This window comes from Leishmania donovani, chromosome 35 (genome assembly GCF_000227135.1).
Source record: "Leishmania donovani BPK282A1 complete genome, chromosome 35".
Lineage (NCBI taxonomy): Eukaryota > Euglenozoa > Kinetoplastea > Trypanosomatida > Trypanosomatidae > Leishmania > Leishmania donovani.
Window position 1 is genome coordinate 1,269,603 of NC_018262.1, and position 12,592 is coordinate 1,282,194.

General features: G+C 54.7%; 2 protein-coding genes and 3 non-coding genes across 5 annotated transcripts; all 5 read right to left on the reverse strand.

Annotated features, from left to right (window-relative positions):
* Window positions 1-3,372: 3,372 nt before the first annotated feature.
* LDBPK_353130 (glycerol kinase, glycosomal, putative) lies at window positions 3,373-4,911 on the reverse strand (the record flags this gene model as incomplete). The annotated part of the gene is made up of 1 exon (XM_003864844.1): window positions 3,373-4,911. The coding sequence occupies one exon, from the start codon at window positions 4,909-4,911 to the stop codon at window positions 3,373-3,375; it is 1,539 nt and encodes a 512-aa protein (XP_003864892.1).
* A 1,248-nt stretch (window positions 4,912-6,159) lies between these two features.
* Window positions 6,160-6,229, reverse strand: LDBPK_35snoRNA1. The gene has a single exon (XR_002966737.1). It is a non-coding gene; the product is annotated as an uncharacterized ncRNA (small nucleolar RNA).
* Window positions 6,230-6,643: 414 nt separating this feature from the next.
* On the reverse strand, window positions 6,644-6,714 carry LDBPK_35snoRNA2. The gene has a single exon (XR_002966738.1). It is a non-coding gene; the product is annotated as an uncharacterized ncRNA (small nucleolar RNA).
* Window positions 6,715-7,106: 392 nt separating this feature from the next.
* Window positions 7,107-7,189, reverse strand: LDBPK_35snoRNA3. The gene has a single exon (XR_002966739.1). It is a non-coding gene; the product is annotated as an uncharacterized ncRNA (small nucleolar RNA).
* Window positions 7,190-8,238: 1,049 nt separating this feature from the next.
* LDBPK_353140 (hypothetical protein, conserved) lies at window positions 8,239-9,525 on the reverse strand (the record flags this gene model as incomplete). The annotated part of the gene is made up of 1 exon (XM_003864845.1): window positions 8,239-9,525. One exon carries the CDS (start codon window positions 9,523-9,525, stop codon window positions 8,239-8,241), a length of 1,287 nt encoding a protein of 428 aa, XP_003864893.1.
* Between the last annotated feature and the right edge of the window lie 3,067 nt (window positions 9,526-12,592).

Genomic DNA, 12,592 nt, shown 5'->3' on the forward strand with positions numbered 1-12,592 from the left:
CGTTTTCACTCGCATTTCAAGCACGTGCTCGCTGGAAGTTTTGTTGTTGCCACTTTCCCATCCGCCAGTCGATATGGCCTCCATTAAGGTCGCCCTTCAGGCTGACAAGAGATAGAATAGGAAGGGATAAGAAGGTCTGGGGAGCCGCAGGAGCATCCATTTCTCTGAAGTTCGCCCGCAGTGGACACTCCTCATCTCCATTCGCCGCGCGCGTCGCTCGCGCGTGGGGGAAGGGGGAAGTCAGTCGAGGCGGGAGTGTGGTCGAGGTAGCATGGTGCACAGTATGTGATTGAGGAGAAACCACTGGCTCTGCTCCGGTTCTCGTTTCCGTTCTCCTCGTCTCCGTGAGGGCTACATCACATGCTTGCCGCATTTTTTCGTTCTAGCTCAGCGGACGCAGCCCACAGAAGTCGCCTCAACAGAACCAAGAAGAGAATGCACACACTCAACTGTCTTCCGCATCTCGCCAGACTCGCTTCTTTCGGTGCCCCGTCATTGTGCTGAGTGTCGTCATCGGTTTCGCGCAACAGAGAACAACGATAAAAAAGGTGAAAGGTGCCATTGTGGCACCCCCCCCCCCACGATGAGGTGAGGTGGGATCGTGCTCCTCGGTCCAGCCGCGACAAGTGCAAAGCGAAAGTGAGAAAAAAATCTCAGAGGCGCGTACATCACACCAAGCGAAGCGATTCGTAGATGAATGGAGGACGAGGAAGAAGTGGCAGGCGAGCAGCAAGCGAAGCGAGGAAAAGAAAAACGTTTTCCGGCGCTTTGGGGCATCGGCACCCATCGAATACACACCGCGACATATGAAGGTGGGAGAGAAACCGGAGAGGCTGCCAGACGCATCGGAATCGGGCGCAGGGCTGAACCCAAAGACGAAGACAACTAGAGAACGGGAGGCAGCAAAATATGAGTCAGCAGCTCCATCCATGGCAGCCAAGGAGAGTGAGCACGCGTGTGTGTGTGTGAGTGGGTGGGTGTGGGTGTTTGCTTTCCGTTTTTTTGATTCGCTCACGATGGACATCGGCGGGTTCGGTGTAGCACCTATGGCTCCGTGTGCTGTCAGTGGCGCTGCTTATGTTTGTTGCGTGGCCTTTTTGCCCGCCAAAGGTGGAGCAAACACACACGCGCGCATGCGCACAAAAAAAAAACGAGGAGAGCTTCCAGGAAAAAGCAAAAGAGAGGGAGTTAAACATGAAAAAAAAACGAACCAAGTGCCGCACGGTGGAAGTGGAGGGAGAAGGGCACGGGGCACGGAGAAGCATAGGAAGAGAGCGAGAGCAGCAAGCAAAAAAAGGGTAGGAAGAGGGAGGGGGAGCGGGCGCACCGCCACCGTCATCTTTGCTGCATCTCCCATCGAAAATCTCGCCTCCGTCGTCACAGATGATCGCTGCTCTCTGGCACTTCTATCCCGTTCTTGCCTTTACGTGACTTTGACAAACGCGCATACAGAACCACCAGAGGAACGAGAACAAAACTCAGCAAAACGAGCATGACGCAGCCCGCTCGACTACAGGCGTGCGCCTACTCGTTTCGACTAGCAGCCAGATTACTCTTTCCACTTTGATGATGCTGAGCGCACTGGCCTCGTGCATTGGGCAACGCGCGCGTGTGCGGGTGCAGGTTTACGCATGTGGCCTCCAACAAGGCGCATCCGTAGCGAAGCAGGCCACCTCAACGTGGCGCTGCGGTTCAGTTCCCCGCAATAGGGGACGCCAAGCGCCTGCAAACCTGCTTTTCGAGGTGGGTGAGTGCGGCGTAGGCTCCGGCAGACAGACCGTGGGTAGCGGCGTGGCCCGGGGGGGGGGAGCTGGGCCACTTTCCATGTATGCGCTACCCCCACTGCCGCTCGTGGTCACGCGCGGGAACCATCACCCACTTGCTCGCTCTCCTAATGGGCGCCTCTTTTGCGGTGCAGTTATGTGAAAAAATGCGCAATACCCGATATGCGCCAACACCTTCACCGGCCCTGCCCCGCTCACGGTCCACCTCAGACGCGTCCAACGGGGTCAACGAGCGTTTAAAAGCCGCACCGTGGATGCGTGGCCACCGCTGCGAGGAGTTACCCTAGCGTCTGCGGTGTTGCCCGAGTCTGGAAAAAGAACGGCGTCGTCACTGAATCGCCGACGCCAGCGCTGCAAAGGTTACCTTCGCCGTCTCCCACTCCATGTTTCTCTGCGAGCCGTTCGGGCTGCCCGACCCTTTCCTGCCCCCGTCCGAGGAGGCACCTGATCCGTCTCTCCGCCGTCGGTGCGAACCGTCCATAGTGCCTCTTTCTCTCGTTTCGTGATTATGCATTGTCTCGGATTCGCACTCCGACCAGCCAGATGGGGGGGAGGGGGGGTGCGGTTGCCGGAGAAAGGAGCACGTGAGTCATCGGAGAGAAGCTTTCGCGTACAGGAAGCTGTGCCGCTGGGCGAGGCAGGGCCCTCGGTTTACATTTGTGCGCGCGCGCAAAAGCAGAAGAGTTCGCGCATGGAGCGATAAACGGCCACGGAGTGTGCCTCGCTGCCGTGGCGCTCACAGGGATAACGCCTCAAGGAAAAAAAATACGAGGCGCTCATCAAGCAAGTCTACACAGGCACGCACATGAATAACCTCTCACCCTTTCCACCTCAACTTCAGGCTTGAGAACGCGGCAAATTAAGACTCTTCTTCGCTGATTTTCTTTTTTCGGCGGAGGGGACTTCTCGCATGTGTAAGTCTCCAAGTACGGGTCGATGACCGAATAGCTGCGCACAGTCCTCACCCGTTTGGAGAAGGGCCCGAGACGCTGCCTGCTGACGCACGCAGATACAGGCAAACACACAAACACACACATCAGCCCGTGAAATTCGAGTACGACAGCCATGCAAAAGGACCCAGAGCAGTAGAACAAGGGTGAGTGAAGGGGGGAGCGAAAAAAAAAAGAGAGGAAGAAAGCATCGATAAGCAACAAGGAAGAGTAGACACAAAAACAAAGGCGGAGGAGGGGAAGCGCTTTCGCCCGCTGTAGTCGTCGTCCGCGTGGAGAAGCCGTCATCCCTTTTTCGGTGAACACGAAACAGACAAGGCGCTAGGGACGGGAGAGCCAGAGAACAGAGCAGCCACAAGGGAAACCAAAAGGCAGAGAGCACGGAAACAAGAACAGTAAAGCGCATTCATGCACACACCCACGCACACGCGCAAAAGGAAATGTAAAAAAATGAGCACACTTTTCCTCCTCTGACGCTGTATCCTTTCGGGGCGTGCTTTCGTTCCTGCTGCTATCGTATTCGCGACTGCACAGTATTGAGAGTAGACCGAGCAAACATGAAAGGTAAGCGTGGAAAGTCATGGAGGTGGAGGACAAGAGAAGTCACTAAAGCACCTACTCTTTGGCTCTCTGCTTGCTTACAGCTTCGCCCATTGCGACAGCTTCACGGCGGCGTTCCAGGCCTCCAGGCGAGCCTTGCGCACTTGTTCATCTGTCGTGATGGGGCTCACAGTCTCACCGCTAAGGTGCTCCTTGGCCGTCTTCTGTACCTCCTCGATAGACTTCCAGACGCCGACGGCCAGGCCAGCGCAAAGGGCTGCGCCAAGGGCGGTCGTCTCGGTGAGATGCGGCACGTAAAGGTTCACACCCAGGATGTCGGCCTGCATCTCCATGAGCAGGCGACTACGCGTGAGCCCACCGTCGACGCGCAGGCAGTTGATCTCAACGCCGCTGTCCTCTTTCATAGCAAGCATCACTGCGCTCACCTGCATGGAGATGGCCTCGAGGGCGGCGCGGATTATGTGCGACTTATTCGTTTTGTACGTCATGCCCACAAGGGTGCCACGAGCCGTCGGGTCCCAGTACGGGGCGAGAAGACCGCCGAAGGCAGGCACAAACACGACTCCGTCTGTGCTGCCCACTTTGCGGGCGATGCTCTCCATCTCCATGGGGTGGTCGAAGAAGCCAAGGTTGGACCGCATCCATTCCACTGTGGCGCCAGCGCCCGCAATGGAGCCCTCCAGGGCAAATTTGGTCGGCTCGGTACCCAGTTTGTACGCAATGGTGCCGAGCAGACCGTGCTTCGAGAACTGCGGCTCCGTGCCCACGTTCATGAGCACGAAGCAGCCCGTGCCGTAGGTGTTCTTGGCATCACCCTTGTTCAGGCCTATGTGACCGAACAGGGCACTCTGCTGGTCGCCAATGCAGCCCGTCACGGGCGTCGGCATGCCGAGAGCATCGCGGATGCCGTGATCGTTGGCCGAGACATTGCAGTAGTGCTCGCTGTTGCTGCGAATCTCCGGCAGTGTCGCGCGTGGAATGTCGAGCTCCTGGCAGAGCTTGTCGCACCACTGCTGCGTCCTCAGGTTCATTAGGAAGGTGCGGCTGGCGTTTGACACATCCGTCACAAACACCTTGCCCTCGCTCAGCTTCCACAGCAGCCACGTCTCGATAGTGCCGAGGAGTAGCGAGCCGCTCTTGCGCGCGGCGGCGACGGCTGGGACATTTTCCAGCATCCAGCGGAACTTGAAGGCGGTGAAGTAGGTGCTTACGGGCAAGCCAGTAATACTGGCGGCAAAGTTGCTGTCGCCGCCACCACATTCCTTTGCGATGCGGTTGCTCAATTCATAGGTACGGGCGTCGCTCCACACAATGGCGTTGCACAGCGGCTTCCCGGTCTTGCGGTCCCAGGCGACACCTGTCTCACGCTGGTTCGTGATACCTATCGCGGACACTTTGTCGAACTTGGGGTCTTTTGAGCGCAGCTTCTTCAGCGCCTCTGCAAGGCAGAGGCAACAGTTGCTGTAAATCTCTTCCGGATCGTGCTCCAGCCACCCAGGACGCGGCGTGATCTGTTTATGGAAGAGCTGGTGGGCTGAGAGGACGGTGAATTTTTCGTCGAAGATGATGCACCGACTAGAGGTGGTGCCCTGGTCAATAGACGCGACGTACGGCATGCTGTTTTTTCCCTTCTGTGTCTGTTTTTGGAGGAATACTAGAATATATATATATATATATAAACTAGAGAGGGAGACGGAGAGATGTGAGAAGCGGCAGATAACGAGAACAGAAGAAGAAGTGCGAAGAGCAAAAATCCTTTCAGTCTGATTTTCAGTTCGCGCGCGCGTGTGTGTGTGTGAGGAGAAAGGCACAGGAAAAAAATCAAAGAGGTATGTGCGCACTGGATATGATGTACACGTCAGAGGAACAAAGGACAAGGAGAGAGTGAGATGAGCAAGAAAAAGGATATCGGGTGCAGCGCAGCACAGAGATCTGGTTTTCATGGGTCAATCGTGAATGCAAAGGAACACAAACCCACACGCGCACACACAAATATGGAGATATACGCCGAGGTGAAGGTGTGAGTACGCGGAGGAGTAGGAGGGAGAGACAAAGTGTGCTCGCTGAGAGTACGGTAAGGCAATATGCAGAGATATACTCGCTTTCTGTTGCCGTTGTCGTGGACGGGTTCCCTTTCTGGAGCTTCGTCGACTGCTAGAAAGGCACTGTTGTAGTGCCGGTGGCATCCACGGTGTAGGCTGTCTTGGTGCACCTCCGCATGAGGATCCCGTTTCGCGCTACCTTTTTTTCCTCCTTTCAAACGAGGGTCGTAAAATCGTTGTGCTAGTTCGCCTGCGCGGCAATCGGCCACACACACACACACACCTCACGGGAAGCTCCACTGGCAGCGCCATCGTGAATGGCAGAACACCTCACAGGAGGCGAAATACATGCCCGTAGCACACCACGCAACGGCAGAGAGGAGTACACTGTACTTTCCTCTGCAAATCGAGTGTCTCCTTCCTCATTGCTAGCAAAATCTTGCTCAAGTATACTAACCCGAAGTGGACAGCTGATGATAAAATGAGACAGCAGTGGGAAGCGACAAGAGCGTCTTCGACATGAGTCGCGTCTCACCTCAAGGACGTCAAAAGAGAAAGCCGGAGTCGGTGAGCCTAAGCAGTATCAGCGGGGCCCGTCATGTACGGCACTCTCTACGGCCTCTAGCACCGTTCGTGTGAGGCCATCTCTACTTGTGGGGAAGACTTGCCTCGTGCCTGCTACCCCCTCCCCCTCCTCCCCCTAAAAACCCGCCTCGTCAACCTCCAGCTCTATGCATACGCGGCTCCATCAGTGTACCCCCTGCGCGCGTCCGCCCCATCCGCGAGAGAGGGAGGGGGCAGAGGCAACACAGAGGGCCGCTTCCACGGTCAGGACACGGTGCGTCATGGATATTGCTCCGACTCAGTGTCGAATTTGTGTTAAACGTGGATCATCCTTCAGAACCGCGTAAGCCAGAGGCTGAACACGAGACACGAGGCACGTGCAACCACGCACCAGCGGCAGTGCAAGCGCACATAGAAAGCTGCAATCATTGTAGTAATGTGAGTTTGCTCTACGCCGCCTGAACTCTCCATACCGTCTCCCAGAGGCCAAACCGAGAAGCAGCGCCAAAGAGAGAGAGAGAGAGATAAGGCGGCCATCGTCTACTCGACTACTACTCATGCGCCCAGACACGCGCAAAAATAAAGCAGATGAGTCAGCACCTCACATGCATTCTCGCGTCGAGCAGAATTTGCCTCCACCATCCACTCAGCCTACTGTCAGTGAGCCCCCTGCGCGCGTCCGCCCCATCCGCGAGAGAGGGAGGGGGCAGAGGCAACACAGAGGGCCGCTTCCACGGTCAGGACACGGTGCGTCATGGATATTGCTCCGACTCAGTGTCGAATTTGTGTTCAACGTGGATCATCCTTCAGTACCGGCTCTCACGATCAAACGCATTCACCTGCACTCTCATCAAGACGCCCCCTTTCCAACGGCAACGCACACATTTGATGGTGCGCCCCCTCCTCATCCCCTATCCGTACCTCTTTCGGCTCACATTTGCATGCAACGTGCAATCGGTGGCGTTTGCTTTGCTTTCTTTTTCGGTGGAAACTGAAATGACGACATCCTCTGACAGCCCGCGCTTCGCACGTCCGGCAACATACGCAGCTCATCGCCTCTTTAGCACTTCCACCGAGACAGTCGTTTCGCCGTTTTCTTCCTGGCTGCCACACGCGCACCTCTCCGGCTTTCCTTCTCTCCCAACACGAGACACAACTCAGCAGGCAAATTAGCTTGGATGGGTGCACACCTTTCGTGCGTTCTGCGATCATACTGCTTACGGCTTGCGTTTAAATCCAAAGAACAATCAGCGATGTTTCCTGACGCTAACAAGATGAAATCATGCAGATGCAGTCCCACACAGTCACGTCGCCACACACGACCACTGCAAGCACACACACTTATGCAACACTTCCGCGGAAGCGCAACGTTCTGCGCATGACGACAGTGGCGAAAAAGTCGCGGTCCACATCAATCGCTGAACAGTTTTCCCATCGCCGAGCGGATACCGACGGGTAGGTAGGAACGCAACACACGGAACGCCCACGACTATGGCACCAAAGAAGAACAAAAAAACAGCCGCATGCAACAACCGTGTGAAGATGAGAGAGACGCGCATACGGAGAGAGGGAGAGAGCAAAAGAAGAGCGAAGACAACGTTTTCGCATGTCGCTGCGGGGATGGGAGAAGCGATTCCCGAATAGACACATACGGCAGCAGAGGGTAAGGATGGCAGTTGCATCGTCATGCACACTCACGACGAAATCTGCACAGCCTGAGGCAGAGGCGCAGTCAGAGAGACGGATCAGCGACACTCCGACATGAGTCATGTCTCATCTGCCTCTCTCACAAAAAACAAGGCGCGTCTAGTGTGCTGTCCTCACCGCACAGGCACAATCTGCTCCGTGTAACAGCCAGAAACGAGTGTACCTCAGCGCCTCTTTACTTCTTTTTTTGGGGGGGGGGTTTACAGCGGGCGCCCCCCAACCCACCCAACCACCCCGGCAACCACCACGCACTGGGCAGACTGGGAGAAGAGAAGGGCAGCAGGGGAAGTCGAAAAGGTCAACGAAGCAGATGGATGTAAGAGTTCTCGAACGCGTAACCGAAGCAACCCGCAACACTACCAGCATGCCCATATCCATCATTGAAACAGCACCGCCTTCGCATTGGTCTTTCATTACGGCTCTCACACACACAATACGCGCACGTGTGTTTCCTTGAGAGAGAGAGAAGAGGCGACGCCATGTGTGTGCAGAGGGATATCTGCACACCTCGTGGGCTGGGCGGCACAGAGAGAACAAACACCCACAGGCGCGCACGCCGTAGTAGCACACGGCACACGTGGAGATAAAACAAGAGCACATCAGCTGCTGTGTGCGAAGGGTGAACACGCCTTACAGCTTCATGGATTCGAGCGGTGCTGACAGGTCCTTCACCGGCAGTTCACCACCTGTGACAATGGCGCGCTTCTTCAAAATCCCTTCCTTCAAATCCTTCTCCCGTTGAGCCACGAGCATCGGCTGGAGCTTGGACTTGCCGGTGACGGCGACGCGCTGGCACATGCCTGTCTGCCCAAAACGCAGGTTGCGCAGCGCAGCCAGGCATATTGTTCTTGCGTTCTTCGAGCCGTTGTCCATGTCTGTGTACTCGATGAACGTCCACTTGGTGGTGTTAGGGCTGTTCATCGCGATGCTGTTCAGTCCCTTGGCCACGAGTGCGCCGGCGTAGCCGGCATCCGGCGCTGACCACGGCGTCTCTCGAATAGCCTGCTCCAGCTCCTTCTGGATGGCACCGTAATGATGCGTGCGGCTCTCCGAGTTGAACTCGCGCAAGATTGGGCACCGCTTTGGGATCTCCTCCTCCCTCATGTATTGGTGGCTGAAGCGTGTCGAGGCTACCTTGCGCGATGCAATCGCCTCTGGGTCGTACACGAACATGAACTCCCGAAAGTCCTCAAACTTCCGTTGCGTAGCACGGCGGTAGGAGGACTCCTCGCGAATGCGCAGCGCATCAATCTGCTGCTCTCTAGCCTCCGGCAGTGCATTGTACTTGTCAATCAACGTCCTATCCACCTCCAGGGGCATTGGAGGGGGCAGGCCCTCGTCCATGTTCTTAAGCCGCCGTCGCTTCTCGGCGAGCATGCGGTTCACCGTGTGATAGCGCTCAACGCTGTACAGAAGAACGAGCACCACCGTCCCAATCGAGATGGCGATCTCCGATCCGTTGAGAAACACGAGCAGCTCGCGAAGAAAACTACGATGTTCTCTCGTCTGACGACGGTCGCGCTCCTCGGCGGCCCAGCGCTCCCGCTCCCGTTGCTCATTCGCCTTGCGCACCTGCTCGTTTCGTTCCGCCCAGAAGGCGCCGCCGGTAGGGGTCTCTCGTTTCTCCCTTTGGCGGGATCGCGAGGAAGGCGTGCGTCGCGCCTCATCGGCAGCGCTTCCTCCGATAGACGACTCGCGGTATTGCGCGCGCAGCAGGCGGTAGGCGGCGTTGATCTCTCGGAACTTGACGGGGTCACCGTTCTCCACATCTGGATGGTACCTCTTAGTGAGTTCATAGAAGCGATGTCGAACCTCCTCGAAGGGCGTTCCCGGGGAAACGCCGAGCACTTGGTGAGGGTTCAACGGCCCGCTGTGGTCACTATGCGCGGTGAGACAGCGGAGAGTGCGGCGGAGCATCGTCGACAAGGAAGGCAAACGTGCACGCACCGATACAAACAAACACAAAAAAGCTCGAGCAGACGCATGAAATTGGGGTAGAGGGGAAAGGGAGAGTGGATGTTTGTGGGGCAAACCAACAACAATAAACAAGAGTCTTCGGAAAAGAAACGAAAAATAGTAGGAAGCAATGTGCTGAGGCCCTCAGTCGTTTGCTAACTATGATGTGTACGTGCGTATGCACGTATGTGTGCCTGGCAAGCTGGAACGAGGGGAGGGAGGTTTCCGTGAGCACTCGCGAATCAACCGAAAGGGAAAATAATAATAAAAAAAAATGCAGCACCGACGCAGAAAGCAAAAACAAAAGCAGCAACAAAGAAGATCTCTTCACGGCAAAGCAAAGAAAGAAGAAAAGGAGAAACGCATCATCCAACGAAAACAGAAACCAGCTGAATGCGAACTCGACAGGATACAACGCTGATCCCGAGCATGCGCTATCGAGATCGGCAGCCAGCGGCGCTGGCTGACCTGCACCCTTCGTCCTCCTCCTCCTTCTCGCCAGGTAAAGAGAAGCGGCCGAAAACGTTGCGGAGAACAACGAAGAGTGGCGTCCCTCTGTCAAAACGATTTCCAAGGATGCAGATGGTGAGAGGCGCAGATTGCGTGGGGTGCGGCTGCCACAGAGGCCACGTTGTGGTTGGCACTGACTGAACTCAAACAACACTAGATAAATGGCACGCTGCAGCAAAAGTGGGTTCGCAGACGATAGAGTGCACTGCCGAATATCGGGGTAACTATTTACGTAGCCCAACGGGGCAGGGAGGGGGTGGGGAAGTGGGACAGGGCAGAGATGTGCCTTCTCTGGGGTTACTATAACACTTGGAAACAAAAAAAAAAGGTGTGCGAAAGAGGAACGGGCAGGAAGCAGCAAGCCCCCTTCAAGAAGCCTCACATGCAGAGGTGACAGAGAGAAATCGAATGTGGGTGCGCGAGGGAGGAAGAGAGTGTCCGGCGAATCTCTGCGTAAACGACGAAGTGACGAGATGGTACGTGCGATCGGGCGATCGCACCTCTACGAGATGGCAGAAGGTGCGCACGTCCGTAGAAGTGAGCGGGTGAAAAGTGCAGCTAGTCCAAAGAAGCGGAGGAGGGAGAGAAGCAAGTGAGCCGGCGAGAGTTTGCGCGGACAACCAAAAGCAAGACGCATACGAGACTGCGCCGAAACAAGCACAGCGCGTTTGTTCTGCTTGATGTGATTCCCTTGACGGGATCGGAAATCAAGAGCTCAAAGAGCCTGCGTACTTGCACGAACTCGCGAAACGAGGGCGGGTGCAAGGGCCGCTGAACAACGCGCCGAGCAGCCTGAAAGCGCAGAGATGGGAGGCGTGTGTGTCGGCCTGTGCCGGAAGGAGGCATCCAAACGAAGAGGGGCCACCGTCAGCGCCTCTATTTCGTTACGAAGTCTCCTGGACTTCGCTTGGTCCCATCTCCAGCCATATTCCCGTTTCACTATACTTCATTTTTTTTTTTCTCACTTTCTTTTCGATTACCGGAAACAGGATTATATGCCCTTGCGTCGCTTACAAGTGAAGAAACACACACAGAGAGACAGACAGACAGAGAACGGGAAAAAAAACTAACAAGACAAAATGGAGAACATGAAAAAAAAAGAGCGCAAGAATGAGGGGAAAAAAAAACGACACGCACACATACACACTCAAAGCCCACCGAGTACAAAAAGGAACAACGAGCTTTTAGTTGCGGAGCTGAAAACAGGAGGAGAGTGTGGCGTGTGCAGGGCGAAATGCGGCCCGGCTTCTTGGCTGTCTTTCTCTTTTTTTTTCTGAACAGTTCTTTTCAGACCTCTTTCTGTTACCTTCTTTTTTTTGTTTCCCTGCGATTTGAGAAGTATGTGTGTGTGTGTGTGTCTGAGGGATGTTTTTTTCTGTGTTTCTGCCCTGGCGCACGCGTCGCTGCTAGTGCGTTCGCTCCTTTTCTTTTTCACATCACATGTGTGCCTATGCCCTCTCTCTCCCTTCAGGTTCTTCGTTTCTTAACTCTTGTCCATCCACTTGATTTACGGCTCAAGACCCCGAAAATACGACGTCAGCCAAAAAAAAAAGAGCGTGAGAAGAAGCCACCAAGAAAATGATGTGCAGAGAAAAAAAAGCGGGAAGTGGAAGGGAGGCAAACACTGACCTGGGATGTGTGCATCAACGCATGCGCAAGCGCGCACATGCGCGCGCCAAGCCACGCGTATCTCTTCTACATGCTCGGCAACATTGTACACACTATTAGCAAAAGAGAAGAGGAACGAAAGAGAGAAAACAAATACGAAAAAGAAATCTGTTGAGTGACTCGAAAAGGGGGTGGTATTTGTTCTTATTGTTGATGCCTCGTCCTCCGCACTTCGTTACCCCCCTCACTGCCAGCCTACACACACACTCTCTATACGTCTTCTTTTATTTCTTCGTGCTCGTCGTTTCTTTTCAATCTCGGTTTCGACTGCGTTTTCCTTTTTGTCGTAGACAACACATCAGAGAACACGCGGGTAAGCGCAGCTGTATAGGTGCTTGCGCGTGTATGGACGTGCATGAACGGTTTTTTTGTGCAAATTTCAGAACTCGTCCACAAGACGCAACGCATGCGGGCATAAAGGCTCACAGGAAGCAGAGAGCTACCGAGATACGGAGAAAATGTAACACATGGTGAGAATGTCGACGCGTGCCTTTTTGTCGGTGACCATGGATCACTGAACCAAACCAAACAGAGAAAAAAAACGAAAAGTCTGAGAAAGAGAAACAGCGGAGGTGTCTATGGGCTGTGGCAATGAGAAAAAGCAAAGGTTCGTGGCTTTTGTCTTACGGCGCGCAGCTCTTCAATGAACTTTCGTCTTTGATAACTACACACACATATATATATATATAATAATAAATATTAAATATATATATATATATAAACATATATATGTATCCGCCTAGGCGATCTTTGCTTTGCGTTACAAGCAACGAGCAATTCAACGACGACAAAAACAACAAAGAGGTTGAGAACCGTGCACACACACACACACACACGCACGCGCACGCAC